Source organism: Homalodisca vitripennis, chromosome 1 (genome assembly GCF_021130785.1).
Source record: "Homalodisca vitripennis isolate AUS2020 chromosome 1, UT_GWSS_2.1, whole genome shotgun sequence".
In the NCBI taxonomy this organism is placed as follows: Eukaryota; Metazoa; Arthropoda; class Insecta; order Hemiptera; family Cicadellidae; genus Homalodisca; species Homalodisca vitripennis.
In genome coordinates this window covers 106,503,598-106,526,137 of record NC_060207.1, presented here as the reverse complement: position 1 = coordinate 106,526,137, position 22,540 = coordinate 106,503,598, and the positions used below count along the sequence as shown (strand labels likewise).

The 22,540-nt window shown below is 34.5% G+C and overlaps 1 protein-coding gene across 3 annotated transcripts in view; it reads left to right on the top strand.

Moving 5' to 3' along the window:
• LOC124368640 (tubulin delta chain-like) overlaps positions 1-19,026 on the top strand; it is a 36,981-nt gene extending 17,955 nt beyond the window's left edge. The window contains exons 2-5 of one of the 3 annotated variants that reach the window (XM_046825885.1): positions 475-1,113; positions 2,710-3,134; positions 11,901-12,111; positions 18,585-19,026. In XM_046825885.1, the coding sequence (XP_046681841.1) occupies positions 493-1,113; positions 2,710-3,134; positions 11,901-12,111; positions 18,585-18,740 (1,413 nt within the window). In that variant the 5' untranslated portion in view covers positions 475-492 and the 3' untranslated portion in view covers positions 18,741-19,026. The other 2 variants (XM_046825877.1, XM_046825893.1) reach the window with 2 other exon arrangements.
• Positions 19,027-22,540: the final 3,514 nt, after the last annotated feature.

Here is a 22,540-nt window from a genome sequence, read left to right as displayed (position 1 = left end):
TCTTGATCACATTCCGCCACCCAAAATGCGAGTGCCTCCGGCCATCAGCGCGGGCTTCGACAGCACCTTCGGTGCTGCCCCGCGCTGATGTCGACGAAAGAAAAACATCCCTCGAGATAGTACCTATCAGTAAAATATCAAATTCTAGAGGGGCTAATCAGAAATATAAATTGAATTGTAATGGAAAGGCAATGATGTACCGTGCAAATCACGTGATGCCGCGCGGCCTGCCGTAATCAGGATTCTCGAGAAAGATAAGATAACAGCGACAACAATACCGATCACAATACTTGGAAATGCTTGTAAGTTTCTAATTTTGTAATTGAAGAGTTGTTTTTTCGTTCTATCATGTTTGTTTCTATAAATTTCTATTTTTGTGTTCTTCATACTGGTGTGGTCGGTATAATCCCAAAGTACCAAATTATCTGTAAGATTTAGAATGTGTCATTAATGTATTTATTTTGCCTTTTTCAGATTGATTTGTGTTAAACAATGGAGCCAGAAGGTGTGTTGGTTGATCTGGAATTGTCAGAAACGTCTTTAGAAGATCCAAGTCAACCAAGTTTTGAAGACTTAGTTGGAAATAAATGTAGTCCAATTTTACCCTTGTGTACAGAAGATAATCCATTTGATTCTAGTCAAGAAAGAATTTCTCACATTGGAGAAATACCAGTTGTTGTTGAGATCAATACATTATCAGAAAGTTATCTAAGCAATTCAACACCTGAAACTTTATTTACAACTGAAGGTTCACAAACATCTGAAATTACAAATATCAGTAAAGAATCACCTTTAATTGTAGAAAATAACTGTATTCCATCAGCTGAAGATAACAGCTGTGAACAAAATATATCATATAACCATACAACTACTTTAAACAATACACAAATAAATAGTTACACAAATTCAAAACCTGGGACTTCATCTGAATGTTTAAATGAACAAAATATAGAGAGAATTAGTGATGAAAGTGAAGAATCGTCCACAACAAAAGTAATCTCAACTTGGAAAGATCAAGAGAGTTCCTTTCAACAAGAAAAACAACCAGAAAGAGTGAAAAGGAAAGTAGGAAGGCGGCCAAAAGATTACTACAAGGATTTAAAACCTACCAGGGTGGGTTCTTTATACAGGTTTATAGGTTAGTCTTGTTCCTCAGGTCACATTGCAATGGCTCAAGTTATTATGCAGTTTGGCCAGTGTGGTAATCAGTTAGGAGAAGAATTGTACACTCATGCTTTTAATGACATAGTGGCTTCAAATAGTTCTTACTGGAACAACAGTTGTAGCCGAGACAGTTGGTTTCATCACACGGCCAAGGGGTTGAGGGCAAGAGCAGTGCTTGTGGACACTGATAGTAAAGTCACTGGTAACATTAAGAAGAGCCCTTCTTGGGCATTCAGATCAGATAATGTAGTGGCCAGCGAGTGGGGGGGAGCTGGAAACAACTTTGCTCTGGGCTATTGTGTCAGAGGTCCGCATATGAGGGATGGGGTGTTAGACGTACTGCGAAAGGAGTGTGAACGGTGTGATCGTGTGCGAGGATTCATGGCTCTCAGCAGCTGTGCTGGAGGTACCGGTTCGGGAGTCGGGACTTTTATTCTGGAACAGATCCGAGATTTGTACCGAAACAAGAATTTGATCAGTGTTTTGGTAATGCCTTACTTTTCTGGTGAGGTTGTTACTCAAAACAATAATACACTGTTTACTCTATCGAGACAATATGAAGTTTGCGATGCTCTAATTGTTTTTGAAAATGATATGATTTCGAACTTAATCATGCACCAACTAAGACCAAAAAATATAACTTTTTTGGATCTGAACAAGGTTATAGTTCAAAACTTACTTTCATTCTTGCAGCCATTACAATCGCAAAATCATTCCAAGAACTTGTATGATATTCTCTCACAGCTTTGTCATCACCCTGACTATAAATTCCTTGCAATTCAAAGTTTACCAGTGATAAAAGAATCCAAGACTCAGTTTGATACTCAGCCTAGTTGGACATCTATTGAGAGAGATATGATAAGGTATCTCAAAACATCTTTGTATTCTTCTAATGCACCTAAAGTAGACTTCATCAATGCTGTTGCAAACACTGTGATCAGTCGAGGGGAAACTATTCCAAACCATACTATCACTAAAATTAAATCTCTTTTTTTCTCTCCAAGTTGGGTGCCTCCAAATTTTTCGTTTTGTCATTACCATCAACCCCGCCAGTTGTTGAATCAAGAGAAATCTCTTACGTTGGTAAGCAACAATGGAAGGATTACTGGTCTTTTGGATACATGTTTATCAAAATCTTGGAAGCTATTTACTAACAATATGTATGTTCATCACTATTACAAATTTGGTTTCACTAAAAATGATTTTTTGGAAACATTTTTAAAAAGTGAGAAAATGTTAAAAGCGTATAACAATCTTGGGCTACATTAATAAAAGTGTATATACAGGTAATATACAAGTATACATATATATATATATATTGTTGGTTGTAAACATTTTAAGAATTCAATAATTTTAAACATCCTGTGTTCTATTTAGTTTCAAGCAATTAAAGAAGTAAGTTACATGTGTGTAAAATTATTATATTTTGTTTACCATTGATTATTTTCATATTAAAATTCTGTAAAAGGCTTGATTAAAATCAAAAGGTGTTAATCTTTTCTGAGATATGTCTTTGTCATCCACATTTCAAATATTTATTTGTAGGAGAGCCACAGGAAAAAGAAGTGCCCAAAAATAATGACTTATGACAGTTTTGGTAAAGAAAAATTCTCATGGAATGTCAAGGACAAGAGAATCTTTCTGAAAGCATTGGAGAAATGGGGACCTGACAACATAAAGGCATTACATGCTGAAATGCCCAACAAAAAGGAGAGTGATATATACAATCAGATCAAGATGTGGAAAGAATTTGCTCATGCAGACCTGCAGAAAAAGTTGTCGATGGAAGTGAAGCGGTCAGAGAAAGCGATGGTCAACTGCATTACTAAGCTTGATGAATGGATACAACATTTTTCTGCAATGGAGGAAGATTCCACCAGCAAACTGTTCGCTCTCTCCAATGTTTTCCTCCTCATATCGGAATATGGGAACTTCCCTCCACCATCTGAGTGTGACAATATTGATTTCAGGTGAATTTTACTTTGGTATTATATTAATACATGGAGAATATACATTCTTTTTATCTTTTACTAAACAAACATCTAAATATTCACAGAAGGGATAGTAAGTACTCTTACTGTAGTTGGCAGCACTGCTTAAGAAAGAGTTGAACATTTTAGAAAGTTTTTTGATTTAGTACGGAATTTATTAACCCGATTTCAAGTTTCACATTTGGTTTCCTTTCAGTAAAAATGTTTTCTCTGAGATTCAGAAAAGAAGTGCCATGTATTAAATTATAAATTTCTTCAAGATTCTGTCAAATTTATCAGTCACGTCCCTGGTTATATTTATTCTTTGATTTTTCAGAGAATAATTTTTTAGGAAACAACCACAGGGCTTGGAAAAATGTTCATGAGTGTATGCATCCCCTCAAACTCACAGAATATTTAAAATGTCTTAGTTGTCAAGCCCATTGTGAAATTTTATATCAGGCACTACCCTAAAGAGGATATTTAAAATCCTATGCATGAACAACACTGTCATCTTCAAAAATTACCTGCATTTGTGACATCAAGAATGAAACGAATGCAAAATTGCTCAATATTCAACCAGCAACGTTGCCAACTACAGGAAAAGATAATTTCTCTATTGCGAACTCCTGTTTTAATATAGTTAGTTGAAGAATTTGGAAACAAACTTTAATTCATACAGTAATAGCCCTAATAAATTACTTAGCCATTTGATTGACCAATGTTGTTTACCTGCTTATTTTTCAATATTTTTGTTGAAGAGTCTTTTCAACAAATTAGACATGTGAACCACTTACAGTACACATCGAACCACTTACATATCGGAAAGAATATTAATTTAATAATAGTTTTATTTATTTAGTTATTGTAAATCAATGCTCTGTTTTCTAATTAGTATATTATAGAATAAGTTCTTGATATCACTAAGACTGAATGTGTTAAAATGACTTAAAAGGTTCTTACTTTAGAAATATGCTTTGAATTATGATTGTTATCATAATGCAATTATGAAATGCAATTGGAACTAAGTATAATACAGTAAAAGTCCTGCTTTTCCGAGTTATGATTATCCAAGCTTCCGGATTAACCGAAGTTTCTCTTAAAATAAATAGATTGCATCAAGTCGATTTGTCAAGTACCTATTGCTGGGTAGTAATGTAGTGTTGTTAACTCCAAAAACAGAGTGTAATGATGTGGTGTTCATGACGGTTGGGTGGGTGGTTACCATTTTCTTGTTTGTTTCACTCACTGCTAAACAGTGACATTTATGCAACTGAATCTGTGAGCATGTATAAATCTTGTATGGCTTAAAAACAAATGGCAAAATAACACATGTTGTTTCACTTGAAATAAACTGAGTGTAATAAAACGTCTTGACAATGGAGAGTCTAAAGAAAGTGGCTACAAAAAAAGATGTTGGTGAAGTGACTATAAAGTGGCAGGATAAACAATGGAAAGAAGTATGAACATCTCAGTGCAGCAGTTTTTATGGCGTTTTAGGTAGAAAAACTAAGGAAACATATGGGTACAATTTAACTCAGGCTTTTTTTTATATGGTTCTCACAAATGAGGTCACAGGGTAGTCCATAGAGTTAGTCAATCATTCAAGCCAAATCAACTTCATTCCAAAACAATTTAAAGATGGTGAAGAATCGAGTACTGTTAGCATGGGGTGGCTAGACTGATGGAAGAAGAGGTATGGGATGACAGTTAGGTATAAATGGAGAACAGTTATCAAGGGGAAAAAATAGGAAACCTCAATTTTAAACCCTCAAAATGGATTTTCAACTGCGATGAAAACGGTGTAAACTAGATTGTTGTCATCTAAAACAGTAGCAGCCAAACTTGAACAGACTGCTCCTTGAGATTAAAAAAATAAGGACAAAGTTACAGTTTTAGAATTCTACAATTCATATGGAAATCCCAAATTGAAAACGATGATATTTGGTAAATAAAATGAGCATTAAAACACGTTTATATAAAGTATCTATAAGTATTGTATGAAAGTAAATTATTGCCCAGATGGTGGGTTAGATTTTTGTGTACACTAGTTTTTTTAATCAATTTGTGCCTATTGTAGAAACATTTCTGAAGATTAAGAATCTGCTACAAAAAGCTGTATTATTGATGAGATAATATATGCTCACACTTCCAAATTGGTGATCTTGGAGACATTAGAGCAATGTTCTTGCCTCCTAATGTCATGTCCCTAATTCAGTATCTTGACCAAGGTGTTTTGGAAATTTTCAAAAGGAACTACGGCAAAGGCCTTTTGCCTTTCATGACTGAATGATTGGATGAAGGAAAAAGTGTCCTTGAAACTCAAGGCACAGTTAAACATGTTGCTTACTGGATTGGAGAGGCATGGTATAATTTATCTATGTTTTTAACCATGATGGAGCCATAGAGAAAGCTGTATGGCATTGAAAAACAAGCACAGACATTGTAGCTGAAGCCAGTGTTAATGACCTCATTACATTAACAATGTTTTGCCCACAAGTGATGCAGTAAATAAAGGTTATGTTGTAGAATGGGTAAATGAAATTAATAAATTGAAGGATGATGCCATTGTTGAAATCGTCAACCACGAACAGGATATGAGACAGTGATGACAATGAAAATGAATCAGCTGAACCAGTGCTTAATTTCTAAAATTTTAGGTGTGGGAACTCTTAAAGCGGGAAGCTCAGACCGGTGGGTATGGAATACACCCCAGGAAGGAGGGGGGCCCTCACCCAGGAAAACTTTTGAAAATTATAACTGTAAACCTTTGTTTTTAGGCCACCCAGACATAATAATACATTCATTTTTATAAAATACCAAGTGATATTTTAATGCTGTTTATTTTCTTTAAGGTGCTTGATTAGGATGTAAGAAAATAAAAACATGAATTTAAATTATTGAGTTTACTCTCTACTCTACTCTACTCCATTAACACCTTGTTGCCTACTTTAAATTTCCCAGAAATATTTGGTTTGATTTCATTGACCATTTTGTTTGAATCAATGAAGCTCGCCAATATTAATTTTTTAATGAATGGTAAAATAAAAACAAATTGAGCCTTATTCACAGTTTTATTTATACACATTACAGTAGTAATAATAGTACATATTAATATGTAAATGGATGTTTGTTAATATAACAGCTTTTTTACAAGTTTGCATATTTTACAAAAAAATTGCATACCTTATGGGAACAAAACAATATTAATACATTCAAAATAAACCAACTTCTTGGAAAGGAAAAGGAAGCGTTTAATTACACACAAAATAAATGACACACAGAGTGGAGTAACACGGTTTCATTTTTTAAAATTTAGTGTAGTTTTAAAAAGTTAAGGTTGATTATTTTATTTGCTTATTAGTTATTATAACAAATATGTACGGATTTGTAGTATAATATTGTAAGGCAATGCCAAGACTGATGGTAAACTTAGTTTTAGTTGTTTGTTAATATTTTAAAGTGAAAACTACAAAAGAAACAAAACAACAATACACAAAACTAACTGTAAGTCCAAAAAAGAACTCAGAAACTTGAGTTCAGAACACAACTATAAGTTAGGCATAGGCTAGTTATTTTAATGAAAACTTAATGTTCTGAAATTCTAAAAGATATTTAAAAAACAGATTTAGGAAAAAAGTTCCCACAATGCAATGCTGTCTTCATGGTAAGTTTTCTGCCCTCGTTGTTTTGACTTGGTGTCAAGTGCAGAATGGTGTCCCTTCGCCAGCCAGGTTTTGACGTGTCGCTCGGGATTGTATCTAGCCACAGGAGGTCCTAGGAGCCTGATCCGCAATAAATCGCAAACAGTGCTAATGTAGAGTGAAGATCTAAGAGGAGACATAATTAGATTCATTGCAGAAAACCCACGTTCACATTCAGCACTAGACACTGCAATACTATTTATGATGGAAATCAGTTTCTTAAACGACGGCGGTTGCTCTAGAATAGTAGGTTTCTCTCCACTTAACATAGGCTTCAGTCCCTGCTTGAAGTGTCTGAAGTCTCTAATTATATCCTGAGAGCTGCTAATCTTAAATCTATCGCAGATTCGCTGGATCTCACATTCTCCGTAGGTGATGGATAAGTCTTTTGGCCAATACATGGGGTGGATCACTTTGATGTCATTCATGATTTTGGTGTAGTGTTCAGCCGCATTTGAAGATAATGATAGCAACCTTGAAGTCAAGTTGTTAGCGAGGCTCCGATAGAACTGTTTTTCTGGAATACTGGGTATCTTGGATCTTACACAAAGTTTAACATCTTGAAACATCAAATCGTCAATAGCAATTTTAGCTTCCACTGAACGTCTACCCATGTTTTCAACTCGGTTTTCAAACACTTTGATTAACAGTGTTACATCACTGTGGGCTTGGATAAGATTGAGGCTTGATTTTTGAAGCTGTAAGGACAAATCCGATAACTCTTCTAGAGCATCGAACATCAATGCCAGGTTGTGTACAAAAGTTGTAGAAGATAATGTACTACAAAGCCCTTTGTAAGTTGAACGTTGCTTCGAGTCCCTTTGTTTGTCTTCAGATGCTTCAATGAAATGATTGTACAAAGCTTTAAAATCTGTCCAAACTGCTTTCACCGCCATTAAGCTGGAGGCTACCCAACGAGTATCTAAAACACGGCCGATTTTCAACATTTGCTCCTCTAGTCCTTTAGCAACTTCTGCCAACTCCCTGCTGTTTTTCGGTGAACAACTAAACATGTTTCTAATTTTATCCATGAATATCTTAAAATGATTGATTCCAGCTACTTCTTCTATGGAATCGTGTACGGCAAGCTCTAAACGATGGTTCAAACAATGCCAAATGAACAAGTTGGGGAACGTTTCAGTAAGCTGTATAGCAAGGCCAGATTTCTTGCCTAGTAGCACTGAAGCACCATCACAAGTTAGAGCAATCATATGGTCTTTCATGAATTCAAAGCTTAGACCTAATGCTTGTAACTGATTTAAAAGTTCTTGTAATATACCACCTGATGTTGTGCTATTTAGCTCAAAAAGTGTTAAGAACACTGTCATAGGGTTTTGCATTCCCTTTAGAACAGTTCTGATATAAACCACCAAAGCATTTTTGTTTGAAACTGAAGTGGCTTCATCCAAAAGCAGGGAAAATTTAGAGTCTGACTTGATTAGGCCATTTATCAAGTCTGATTTCATTTCATCAGAAATATGATGAATTATATTGGAGCAAGCAACATTTGAATGTAGGATTCGCCCCATATCTAAGCCATTCATTATTTGAAGATCAATTTCAGTTTCAAACTCAAAAAATGGCCTATTTAGTTTAGCTTGCTTATAAGCCGTGCGGAAAATGCGCTCAGTTACAATCTGCTGCTCTTTATGCATAGAAGCAACAGCTTTTTTCATTGTATCTTTCTTAGCTTCAATGAGTATTTTTTCAGCTAAAGAATGAGCTCGAGACCCACGGTGTAAAAATATCTTTTTCCTAAGAGAGGATTGCTGGTCTTTTTTATTGTTTCCATAAGCGGTAACAGTTCCTAAAACCCACTCTTCGCTAATCTTTAGGCCCTTCGTTTTCTCTGTACCTAGAGTACTCACACTACGGCAAACGTTGCAACCTAGTTCTCTGTTCACAATTAACCATGGATTTTTAGCTTTAAATTCAACAATTTGTTCTTCAGACCAACAAACTGGCTGTTCACCCCTATTAACAAAATCATTATTTTCATTACTAACCTTAGCTTCGTCTGCACCAGATCCCAAACCCACCAACCTGGATACTATTTTGACCGACGAGGAAGTCGAAGGGGAATGGTAATCGCAATTATCCTCGTTGATCCCGATTGCGTCTTCTTTTTTATCTTGATCAACAATTGAAGTTGTAGTCAATGCTTCCGAACTGCAGTTCTCATTATTCGCATAACCTTTTTGTTTCTTAGGGTTAGGTTTAAAGAAATCAACAATTTTTCTGGTAGTCATAGTCAATTAGGAAACTATTTAGCTGCACCAGCACTAATAAGCATAAACACGAACACAATCAACGACCTGCACCTCAAAAACGAACTTAAGCGTGATGGGATGCGATGCAACTTGTAACTTAAACACGAAACACACCAAGGTCAAGTCAACTAGTCAACACACTTGTGATCACTGGGGCGGTGGCGCGGTGAAGGAATGGAGGGGGAAAGGAAGGGGGTGGGGTGGGTATTGCTTTGTTATTGAGAGGCGCAGCCGCGCATGCGCGAACTAGGATGACTCGCCCGTCACCTTCCTCCTGCCTGATTCCGTGCAAGACTCATCACAGCACAGCTCACAACTGCTTGTACGGGCGCTTACTATCTGCTTACGAGTCACTCGCAAACAAAGCATAGCATAATATTGATCCTACCTACAATTTTTTTTAACTAAAACTTGTACTCGTAGTTTTAAAAGCGTTCCCTTGCGTTCCGGCACTCTTGGGAGGTAAGGGAACGCCGTTCCCTTGCATTCCCACTGAAATTAACCACTGAGCTGAACATCTATCTTAGATAGATGGACCCAAAATATCAAAACAACTTTGTCATATATTGAACAGCTTAGCTTATGATGCATGAAGTGCTGTGTCTGAAGTGATGAGGGAACATGAGTGGCAAAGAAGAGAAGAACTTAATTCTATCAGGAACACCTTTGAAGACTTTTTCTATGATCTATGTTTTTTTAATAATTGTTAAATCTGTTGGGTGTATGAAGTAAGTGCAATTACACTGTTGTTTGTTTTTGAATATATTATGTAGGCCTAATATCTTTAGGTACAATGTTATATAAATTCCAACCTAACTATTAAACCTAACTTTCCGTAATTACTGAAGTTGTATGTATCCAAAAAGCTTTTGGTCCCATTTACCTTGGATAAGTGGAGTTCTACTGTCATTTCTAAACGTTTGTTTATTTTAAATGCAGAACAACAAAATATAGATTAGAAACTATATAATAATATATTTTCAATATTTATATAATTACAATATATAGTTGATATAATATGTATAAGATATCATGTATGCTTAGCAAGAGTTATTTTCAAGTAAAAATTATATACCAGAATTAAACAAAAACTAGAACAAAGCTAAGGTTATGACCCAAAAATTGAAAATGTGCATGGAATAAAGTTACTTGCACAGCATTCTTTTTATAATTTTGAAGAATTATTACTATAACTTGTTCAGTCATGTAATTAAATATTGTTTAATGAATATTTAAAACTTTTTCAAATTAAATTTTAATGTAATTTAGACTACACACTATAATCCAATTCCTTCCTATACTCGATTAGCGCATGAACACAGTGCTTCTCGCCTGACACATTACCTTATATGGAGTAGTTTTTCACTTTAGAAATGTATATTGTTCTATGAAATATTTTATTTTAATCCGATTATACTATGCAATGAATTGATTTAAATAGTTTTAAAATTTGCATTATTATTTCTCTTGTTTTGTTTTAAAATCTTTTATTATAATGTTACAATTACAAACCATTACACAATATGGAGTTTCCAATTGTCCTGAAATATGTTGATACCTTTACAATTCACATAATAATAGATGAAAAACTATTTGTATATTTACGCGTTACAAATCTGATTTGAAACAGTAATAGTTATAGGTAATGTGTATTTAGTATCACCATTCAATTAACATGAAACAGGCAATGTTAATATTAAACATATTGTGGAAATGAAAACAAAAAATCATGTAGGGAATAATAAGGGTTCTATGAAACCTGTTTACACATTTTAATGTTCGGTTAAAGCAAGCCTGTTGTGGTATGTCTAATTTGTATACTAATTGTATTATATATTTTTACTATACCTTTTATATAGATTTCTTGATTAATAATGTGTATAATCTGGTTATTTGTTATGAAATATATTAACAATTTATATTTATTATGTGAAGAAATTCTGAAACTATAAAGAATAATAAGTAATAATTTCTAATCTGATGCATAATATATGTTGTAGAGTGCTCAAATCACAAATTGTTTGAAAAACTGTTTTATTCAATGTCATGATTTACTGAAGAGCTGTACTGAAAAATGTTAATGAAAATCCAAACTGTAAGAACTTGTAGATTAATAAAATTTAAGTCCTCTGTTCAAAATTACTGGTAAGGAAATTTGTTGGAATAGTACCCAGAAAATAAGCTAACCCGAATCATCCTCTGCTACTGATGGTAGAAAAGTCAACAAGGGGATGAAAATATTTAGGAAACGGTTGATAATTTTATTTTCTCAACTTTATAAAAGGAAGTTGTTACAGGTTCGTAAGTATCACTGGCTCAAAACCAATAATGGTTTACTTATAATAATATTGAAGTAAGCATTTTCTAAGACGAGCGAATCAAATCAAAAAAGATTTATTTTATATTTAGTGAGAATAACATGTGTATTCCAAATAATTTCACAGATTTAAAATCCTTAAAATTATTTTGTTTTGGCAGTATTATAAATCAGTTATTTGAAGAAACCCAATCTTGTGTCTGGTCAAAGCCATGATGTACCACTTTTTAAAGTCTATTATAAAAACAAACAGTGCAATATCAAAACCGTAGGTTAATGAATCAATAAAAATATTAGCTAAAGGTACAGCATTAAAAATAGGATGATGCCATAGTCATTATGTAGAAACATTATGGAGTTAAATTTACTTGTGTTGCAAATACACTTTATTTCGATATATTAAATTTTTGTTGTGCTTCAATTCAGTATCTGGATTGATACAAAAAATTGAGTTAATTATCAGTGTTTCGTTTAGAGCGATGTACCGCTACATCTACTGCATGCTGAATGGAGTCCCTTATTATGGAGTGAACCAGAAGACAGCTCAGGTTCTCAATGACAGCATATCTGACATGTTCGCGTTGATGAGGGAACATAAGCATGTCAGCAACCTGCAGCCACATCTCTATAGCAGCTCTCTGAAAGTAAAGCCACGCTGTCGTTCCTACGGTCGGCCCTCCAATCGGGTTAGTCTCATCACTCTCTTATCTAATTAATAATTGTGGCGGGCCTTTGGAAAAAATGTTTTGAGAAAACAAAATTCTAGTTATATTCATAATATAAATATTATCAGTATACTTAACAAGCATCATATACATACTTTAATACTAGTTTGAATAATATCCACTTGTTATTAACATTTTTCAGTTTTTATATTTTAGGATTTAGAGTAAGCTGAAAACACTTATAGAAGAAACATTTGCATGTCAAAGTAATCATGAAAATCATGTTACAAAGAAAGAAAAAAATACAACTTTATGAGTAATCAATGTATAATCTAATTTAAAATTACTATTATTCACAAAATTATATATATATATATTATAAAACTTGAATATATATATATATATATATATATATATATATATATATATATATATATATATGTGTGTGTGTGTGTGTATAATCTAATTTAAAATGACTATTATTCACAAAATTATATATATATATATATATATATAACTCATTAAATTAAAAAAAAAAATACTCATTAAATTACTCATTATTCAATAAATACACAATTCAGATAAACTGTAGGGATATGAAACCTGATAAGTGAAAGGCTTTGTTTAAAAATATGCAGTAAGTTTTATAATTATTAATGCTTTTGATCAGTCTTAAAAACACTGGCTATGGTTGTCTGAATTTCTCATGTTTGATTGGTGATTTGAATTTGGTTATAAGACAAAACAAATGAAAAGTTGCTTTCTAATTATTTATATAATTCACTTCAGTTACATTGATGCTTGTAAACTTTGATATCGATATATTGCATGTGTACTGAATCATGCACTATAAAATAGACACATATTTTAAAAAGAATATTTGCAATACATACTGAGAACATATTTACCTTCATTTCTGCGAGAGCTGTCTCCTCCCATCCTCTGGAAATCTTCTGCTCGTACTTTATGTAGAGCTTTTCATTAATGCAACTAATGTCCAGCGCACTGCTTGAGTTCATCACACCTAATGTGTTTAAATCCATTGTCTTTGTATTTTTTTATGGTAATTGTGAAAGTATGGCTGGAGCGGCAAAAAGGCGAGTTTTGTGTAATTAACTTATTGGAAACGTCCTACAGAACAAAAGAAGATAAGGTTTCACTGGGTGGAAATGAGAAATAACGAAGTTGTAGAACATAAAAAATAGAACAACTGTTCACGCGCGGAGCAATATTTTCATGTTGTACATCTGCGTCGGGCATCACGTGACCTTTTGTGCCGTGATTTAACCTCGTGATGACGTCATTGGATGCGGCGCCATCTTTAGAAACATAAATGAAAAATAATACTGAAGCAGAATTTTGACCCAAATGAACAATGTTTTTCTTAATTTCTATAACAACAAAATTAATTAGTTGTTATCGGGTTAAGACGAGTGCGTCCGGCCATCAGTTCGGGCTGCGGCAGCACCTTAAACGAAATATAGCGTTGTCTTTGTGGCTTCAAATTCCGCGTTCTTTCAAAAAAGGAACCTGCCTGGACCGATTTAAAAAATTACAACATTTAAAACTTTTTTTACTACTTTTACGAATTTTTCTGTCGCTACGAAACATCTATCTCCCGGTTGAAAAACCGTACACAACCGCATGACGAACAAATACACTCATTAATAATAATTCCATGCTCTATTAAAAAGGAAATAATCTCATTTTGGTTGAAACGTAAACTTTGCCCAATAAAACACTCCTACATACCAATTCACTACGATTGGTCGAATTAGTGGATGGTTGATCCATGATTGTCACACACTCACTCGATCCAGCCTACAGTACACGATATCTTGTGAAGCACTGACTTCTTCCCAGGAGCGCTCAGATAACTGATACGCTATCGGTCCCAGCCGCAGATAATATTTACAGATATCCAGACACAGCACACAAACAGAATATTAAAACATTAAAAACTTAACTATTTATGAATGTATCCCCTAAAACCATGTTATTTGTCATTTGCACCCCCTAAAACCGTATATATTTTTTGTTCAGGACGATGAGCAGAATACATTGATAACGTCAAATTTGTAATTTGCCAGGTCAGCCTAACCTTAACCTCATAATTGCCTTTTTTATTAAGTCCAGATAGTCTTTTCTAAATTACACATATCACATTTAAAAATAAATCCTGATTTTAGACCAAGTACCACTTATTTTTTTAAAGTTAGGTTTGAAAAAGATCTCCAAAGTTGGTTCTATGTTCCGATAGTTCTTGAACTATATATTGTACATCTATAGTTCTATGACGTCTTACTGTACACTTATTTGAGTTTTCATCTATGGAACCACAGCTTTCATAAACTGGGGTATCATCAACAGAATTATTATTATTTATATTTGCTTGTAGCAGTCCAAATATATTAAGAACATTCCATTTTACAATATATTGCCCTTGTCTATTTATTTTACATCGTGGTTTATTTCTTTTGTTTCCCATATTTAAATAGTAAATAAAATTGTACAGTTTGCAAAATTTGCACACGATTTCTGACAATATCAATAATGGTAAGCACTAGAAAATAACACAATGAAATGATAATTGTATGTATCACATTATAACACACCTTCTTTATCACACTTTATACTAATTACTAAAGACTACAGCAATACTAAGACTAATTAACAGCTAGACTAAACAACACTCGAGCACACAGGACACTCTCGATATTGTTATTTTCAGAGCACTACTGGTGATAGTTCGTCCTTGGACACTAGTCCAGGACAGTCATGACAGCTCGGACACACCTATGGTAAACCATCCTATAGGGTTCAGAATGAATTATTGAAGCTAGGTTGCTTTTAATAACTTTTCAGTTTTTTTTGTAGAAAGAAAAAGAAGCTTTAGCGAGTAAAATAATATAAAAATCATACGAATCCAATTAAAATAAGGTCAGGATGACTGTTTGTAATTAACTTTGGATACATGGGACTAAACTTATGATTGTCAGGGGGTACTGCGCCCTTTTAAATCTACTGTTAGTCCTAGACAAGTTTCAAATTAAATACACAAGAGTTTTGGCTTTCAACTGGTATTTTCAAGTATTTTCACTGGCTAGCAGAGAAAATACTTATCGGCTTGCTCCTGAGCATACATGAAGATTTTCATGAGCACACTCCTTAGTGACAGTGACAGTGACTTCTGCCTGAATAATCGTGGAATAAGGACACATAGGGACCACTAGTACTCTGTGCATGGTGTCACCCCTGCAATTTCAGCACCTGTGCCATCTGAGCCATCAAGCATCACCGGTGTAAGAGGCTGCCTTCCTTCAGACCCTAGAAGATATCACAACCCTGAAAGATTTATGAAAGGTAAACATTTTTGAGGCATGTGATCAGAGATCATGCGTAAGACATCATCTTTCTGTAGCGATAATTTTATAATGTCCATGATGCAGCCTGAAACAGATAAAGTTATCTCCTTCTGAAGACAGTAAGCACTCCTTCTGGCCAGAGCCTAAATTGCAATGTCCAAGGGAACAAGATTAAGACAACAGTCCAAAGCAGTGCACGGACACTTACAAAGCTCCGGTGAAGGCCAGGCAGGCCATACTTTAGTTGATACGTGCTGGGCTGGCCACTGCCTTCATGACTGCCAGGAAACAGCTATGGACATTAATGCAGGTCTTATGCATATAACACATCTGCACATCATTAAAACATTTCCCCCCTCACAACATTTCTGTCTAGATGCTATCCCCAATTAAGGCTCCATCAAGAAAACATCTAGGTACTTATTTCAAATTTCAACTCAATTATACCTTTCCAATGTACCAACTATACCGCACACCCCCTTTGTCCTTATTGATAAGTAGAGGATTCAAGTACGAACAGAATAAATCTCAATAGGAGATTTATAGATAGATATATTGATAGTTAATTACTAGTTTGTGCATTCTAAAATCAAAGAATTTGCTTTTAGATTTACTCGAACGGAAAACTAATGTCAAGAAGGTTGGCAAACGCCACAGAGGCGATATTTAGTATGCCAACTTGTACAGTAACATAGAAAAATTGTGAAGTATATTCAAGCAGCTACAGTGATTGCTGAACTGTTGGTCAGAACGATCAAGTGATCTCAAATACATACTAAAATTAAGGATCCTAAATCCACATCAAAATAACAGAATACCTCTTCAGCAAATAGTTAATAATATAAAATTTACTCAATATCTTAAACCCTCTACTACTAGCAATACTCAATTATGGGTAATTAAATGCCTTCCCAAGTTATAAAGAGAACTGAAACTGCCTTGGTATTTTTAACCTTATTGGTTGGGAGAGGTAACAAACAACTAATTTCAAGTTTAGTTCAATGCTCTTGCTAAATTTAACGTAAGCCACCTCATTGATGCTGCCTGCTTTACCACTTTGACCCACCAAACAAGTGAACATCGTCAGTTAAAGCCAAAGATATGAGACGGTAACTCTCAATCTCAAAGCCAATTGCTGAGCATAATTCTCAAACTACTATTCAAGATTATTGTTTTCTTATGAAAATAGGTCAGATATTTTTTTCTTTATATGAAAATAGCTCAGATATTGTTTTCTTATTGTGATAGTTGTACTACGGTTTGAGACACCCAATATTGTTGCTGTTACAGGCTGTATGAATTGCTGATGGTGGCAGAACATTACTGTTTCAGCTTTACATGACTGTGTATTAGTTGCTTTACAAATTACTTCTCCATACACCTCCTTGTTATTTTCTTTACTCGTCTCCTACCAATAATATGAGAAATACATCACAGTACGAGGGGTATCCAAAAAGTAAGTTTCCATTAATTATGAAAAAGTTAAAAAGACTCAAAAAATAACTGAAACACATTTTTTTTCGACTTTTTACATCATACGTTATTTTTCTACATAGTTACCATCCCTTTCTAAGCACTCTTGGTATCTAGGAAGTAGTTTTTTTTATTCCAGCATCACAAAATTCACCCGCCAAATTTTTAAGCCAAGTATCCACCTCATTTTGAAGGTCATCGCTGTTGGCAAATCGCCGACCGCCAAGGTGTCTTTTCAGCTCCGGAAACATATGAAAATCGCTAGGCGCAAGATCTGGTGAGTATGGAGGATGACCAAAAACATCCCACTTAAATTTCCTCAAAAGTTCCATTGTTGCACGAGCAGCGTGTGGTCGGGTGTTATCTTGAATAAGCAGAACCGTGCGCGACAAAAGTCCGCGCCGTTTATTCTGTATTGGCCGCCGAAGTCTGGTGAGAACTTCACAATACCTTTCTGCATTTATGGTTTCGCCACGAGGAAGATAGTCAATCAATAACACTCCACGGCAGTCCCAAAAAACTGTAGCCATTACCTTTCCTGCCGACTCAAAAACTTTGGCTTTTTGAGGAGCTGCCTCTCCTTTTTTTTGCCACACCATACTCTGGCGTTTGGTCTCTGGAGTTGAGTGGTGAATCCATGTTTCATCACCAGTGACTATTCTACTGAAAAGGTTTTCATCTTCATCGTCAAACAATCGCAAGAAAGACTGGGCAGCAGCCATTCGTTGTTGTTTATGGGCATTGCTCAATAAGCGAGGCACCCATCTTGCACACACTTTTGCAAGCTGAAGATCTTCTGTCATGATATTGTGCACAGATGACCGGCTAACTTCAACACTTGACGGCAGTTTATCCATAATTTCATCGAGAGTCACTCGCTTATCATTGTCAATAACTGCTCGTACAGCAGTAATGACGTCAGGTTGCCGAGAATTGGCCGGTCGGCCACTACGCTCATCGTCATGAACATTTTCTCTTCCTTCCAAAAACATTGCACGCCAACGACGGACCATCTGAACGGACATAACATGTTCACCATACACTTGACACAACTGACGATGAATTTCAACGGCAGTTTCGTTTTTGGCGGTCAAGAAACGAATAACACTACGGACTTCGCAACTGGCGGCAGAACGCAGTGGAGTCTCCATGATGTTTGGGCAGCAACTGACTGAGAAGCGTGACAATGGGCCAGTGACCGGCGCACCTGTTGCCAACCGAACCGCGCTACATATCCCCGCCCACAGCTGCACGCTGTGTTACGTACGCGTCTTTTTACAGAACAGGGAAACTTACTTTTTGGATACCCCTCGTATATTCAAAAGAAAATGATTATATTATGTCTTGTAAGTTTTGTAGGATGAGGTTTAACATTTACATTGTTTCATGTATTAAATTTAACTACGCGAGAGATGGAGGATAAATTAATGTGCCAGTTTGTGCATCAGTAATTAATAATAAAAAAAAATATTGTTAGGGTAATTTATAAAAAAAACCATATTGTTAGGACAAGTTATTTCACGTTTTATCATCCATACTTATGAAGCGCTGCAATAAATATTTTAGTGCAATGAAAAATATACAAATGTTAGACATAATGTAAGAAACTTCTAGTTGCATGGGACTAATGTACTAAATATAACTAAACTGTTTCAGGGAACTGCCACGTTAAATAACCCCAACGCCATTGTGAACTTGCCTGATATCAACCCTCTAAACATTCCCCCACATGTGCTCTCCAAGCCACAGATTGGTGAATACGAATGCGATGACAGTAGTGACGAAGAAGATGATTCGGCTGAGATAGAATAATAGGACTTGTAATTCTTGTCTTCATCACAACTGTTTGACTGTGAACTCACATAAATATCTGTTTGTGATTATTTTGTGACATGTAGACAATGCATTCTAAATAAGTTCTGATAGTTCAAAGACACATGGAAAAGCAAATATATGTGAAATATGATGATATAAGTTTTAAAATTAAGTATTCTAATTAACTTTGGTTTTCTAGTGACAATACTTGTCTGCTGTGTATAAAAAAATGTTATTGTATATTATCTGTACAGTTTGAAAAAATAAATGTTGTTTACATACATTTCTTAACATCTATGATTGTATATTAATAATGTTATTTAAATAGTCCTTCAGACTCAGTGGGTAGAAGTAAGTAGATTTTGTGACAACTAAAATATTATTAATTTATTTAAAAAAGTTTATAACAAAAGTCCAGAAAATGATATATGCATTTCAAACACCTTTTTCATTTTGTTAAAGTTTATAAATAACTACATTCTGATTTTGTTTAAAGCTTGACTGGCTGCCATATTAAAACGAACTGTTGTACCAAGCTGTCCAACGAACTTGGCTGAGATATTTATAAGATCAATTTATTTACAAAGTTACAATTTGTTTAGGATTTATTGGAATAGTTAATGTTTCCACAAGGCGTGTTTCATGTAGCATTTGTAAACTTTAGAACAGGTTTTGGGCTCTGTGGGTCATGTTCAGTGAAGTTATGTGGGAATATTCCTTAAATATTATCATAAGGACAACTGCAATAGGCTGATTTTGTTAGAACTAGCTTGTAACTATATTGGCAGCATTCTGAAATCCAGTTTCCAAATACATAATTCCATGCATAAATTATTCAACAATTTCTTTTGTTTGAATTAATAGGGCTGAAAGCCAGGGGTTGTTACTAGTTGATAGGAAAATCAGCAGACGTACCATGAGAACTATCTTCTAGTGTCCACCGATTTGAAAACATAAAAATACACATATTTTACACATAATTAGAAATTTTCTATTGTGCTGCAACGTCTGTCAACCAGTAGACAACATTTTAGTTGTCTGTTCACTTTGGGTTGCAGTCAGTTTGGGAAGCAGTGTTGCTAATTATCCTTCTGTGTTAACCGCTGAGAATTTACTATGTTTGGTGGTGTTAGTGTCACAGCACTCTACTTTGTATGTTATTACATGTGCTTTCATGGGCAGTCATTCCACTATGACTGAACGTCTTAAGCAAAAACTTAACATGAGTTTTTTCCTGAATTTATGCCATTTTGATTTAGAGATAACACATTATATATGAAACACAATTTTTGATGACAAGTTAATGAGTAATGCTCAGATAAAAGAATGGTAAGGCGAGTCAGTGATGGCTACATTTTGCGGAGAGCTGAAAGTTTGTGTGTGAAATTTTGTATGAATATTTGAAAATTAACCATGTTTCTATATTTATGAGTGTTGGGTGGGTTCTGATGTTCTTGGTGCTCATTGTAAAACTGCTTTACTCTCCTACTCCAGGAGGGCTCCACCCTTGACAAACTATTGGAATCTCTAAAAGCACAGAAAATTGTGCAACAGTGTGTGTTGCCTTATTAAAGTAAGGTAACCCATTTAGGAATGGTTTTGTTTTCCAATTTCCGGATACCATCCTTAGCATTTAACACATTGACCGTAGCAGACACGTTATAGAGTTAAAAATGTTACCAGTAGTCATGATCATTAAGTAAAGACTAAAAGTGAAGGTAATAACATTGTATTATAACTGGAAAGTAATTATACAGTATTTTGAATTATATAAACTTCATAAGTCTCTTTGTGATGAGTACATATGGAATAATTGAACAATTGTGCTAAATTACATTGGTTTGAGTTGCCATTTAACTTCTTACAAGCAGAAGGGTGGAGCTCTGGAATTGCCACGGGAAAACCCATTTCTTAGGGGCACCCATGAAGTAGATAAAATAAATGAAAGCGTTTGAAAATTGCATAGTATTTATTTAAATATTTTCTGAGATTGGTAGCAGTTTTTATCTTAAAGGCTAATGGGGTGGAGATCTGAAATTGGAGAATACAACCACTTCTAAGTGAGTTATATGAGGTAACTTGAATCATTAGTAAATTTTTAGGTACCAGGCTGAATATACACTTTTTCAAATTTCACTAGTTTCTACTAAATGAGGTGGAGCCCTGTAGTTGGAGCGTGAAGACTGATATGTCATTGATTCCTTACGCTGGCCACACTCAGTCAATTGACAATAAGCATGGTAAGACATGATGTTCTTATTTTGTCTTGTGATTTCTTTGTGTATGATGGTCTACAGACAAGAACAACACTACAATGAAGTAGTAGTTACTGAAATTTAGTCAAGGTCACTTGATGGTAACGTGTGGGTAGGATGGGGATCAGTAAAGAGGAAGTGATTGTGCTGATATAAGCTTTAGAATTTTTGGATAGGCCGGAGTGTAAGCATTGGGTTCATCTAATTAATGAGAAAAAAAGTTTTCTAACTCAAATAAGACAAGATCTGAACTAGTTCCATAATTACTGCAAGGTGTGTTTCTGAATTTGACTACTTACTTGGATTTTTGGATTATGGAATCCAGGAGGAGAATACAAACTATTATACTGAAACTGGGAAATTATTATAACTCCTTTTCTTTCAAATAAAATATCTAAAACTTTTACCTTGCCTGCAACATAAACCCAGCTGTCCTGTCCTGAAGAGGTTTAAACGTTCTTTGTCGGGTATCAACACAGCATTGCTGTATGACACATTTATATCCTGTAGAATGACTTATGATGGCATTTCTAGGAATTTATCCTAGATTTTCTTGAGAAATAATGACTTTCAAGGATGTTATGTTTGCAGATTAAGTAGTTCCAACTTCTTATATTCTTGTTTTTCCAAGTTTTGATTTCAGGTGTTTCCTTCCCGACGCACAATGGCCTAAGCACACAGTTTAAACTAAAAGATCTGCTTTGAATTCAGAATCAGTGAATAGGAAGAGGAAAGGTCAGTGAAAATCTTTTTTTAAGGAAAAAAAATTAAAAATGGTAACCTGTATTTAACAGATATACAACCCCAATACAACCCAATACAATCTTCTAGTAGTTTGTGCTATTTTCTTGTTTTATTTGATTTGGCATGTCTGGTTTTTTATCCTATATTTTTAAAGTAGAAGGATGAATTTTACTGGTTTCCTTATTAGCTAAAGACTAAATTTTGCTTGAAAATATGGGTACCCATCTATCTTCGTCTAAGCCAACTTTACATCCAACAATTGCAGTTGCGTGTTATTGTGTAGTTAGCTGAGTGTCACAGATAAATGCAAATATTTTACATTAATACATCCCACTAATATTATAAATGCGAAAGTTTGAATGTTTGGATGTTTCTAGGTTTGTCCTCGAATCACGCTGAAACTGCTATACGGATTGTGCTGAAATTTGGAACAGGTATAGCTTTTGGTCTGAATTAACATTTAGAGTGCTTTTTACCACACATAATACATTCATTTCACCAAATAAAGTCGAATTCAAATTGAAAAATTATTTTGTTTACATTCAAATGTTATGATAAGAACAAAAGGTGTTTTGACATCTGTTGACAGCTATAGTTCGACAAACTTTCTGAAATATCTGTTTACATTTGAATTTTATCAATAATAAGTAAACAGTGCTTGATCGGTAGCGTAATGCAGATAGTAAATAAAACATTAATATATAAATTTTACTCCAGATTGCGCCAGTGACGAATTCAAATCATCTAATGCATTAAACAATGTTATAAAACTAACCTTAATGAACAAAGTTATGAATG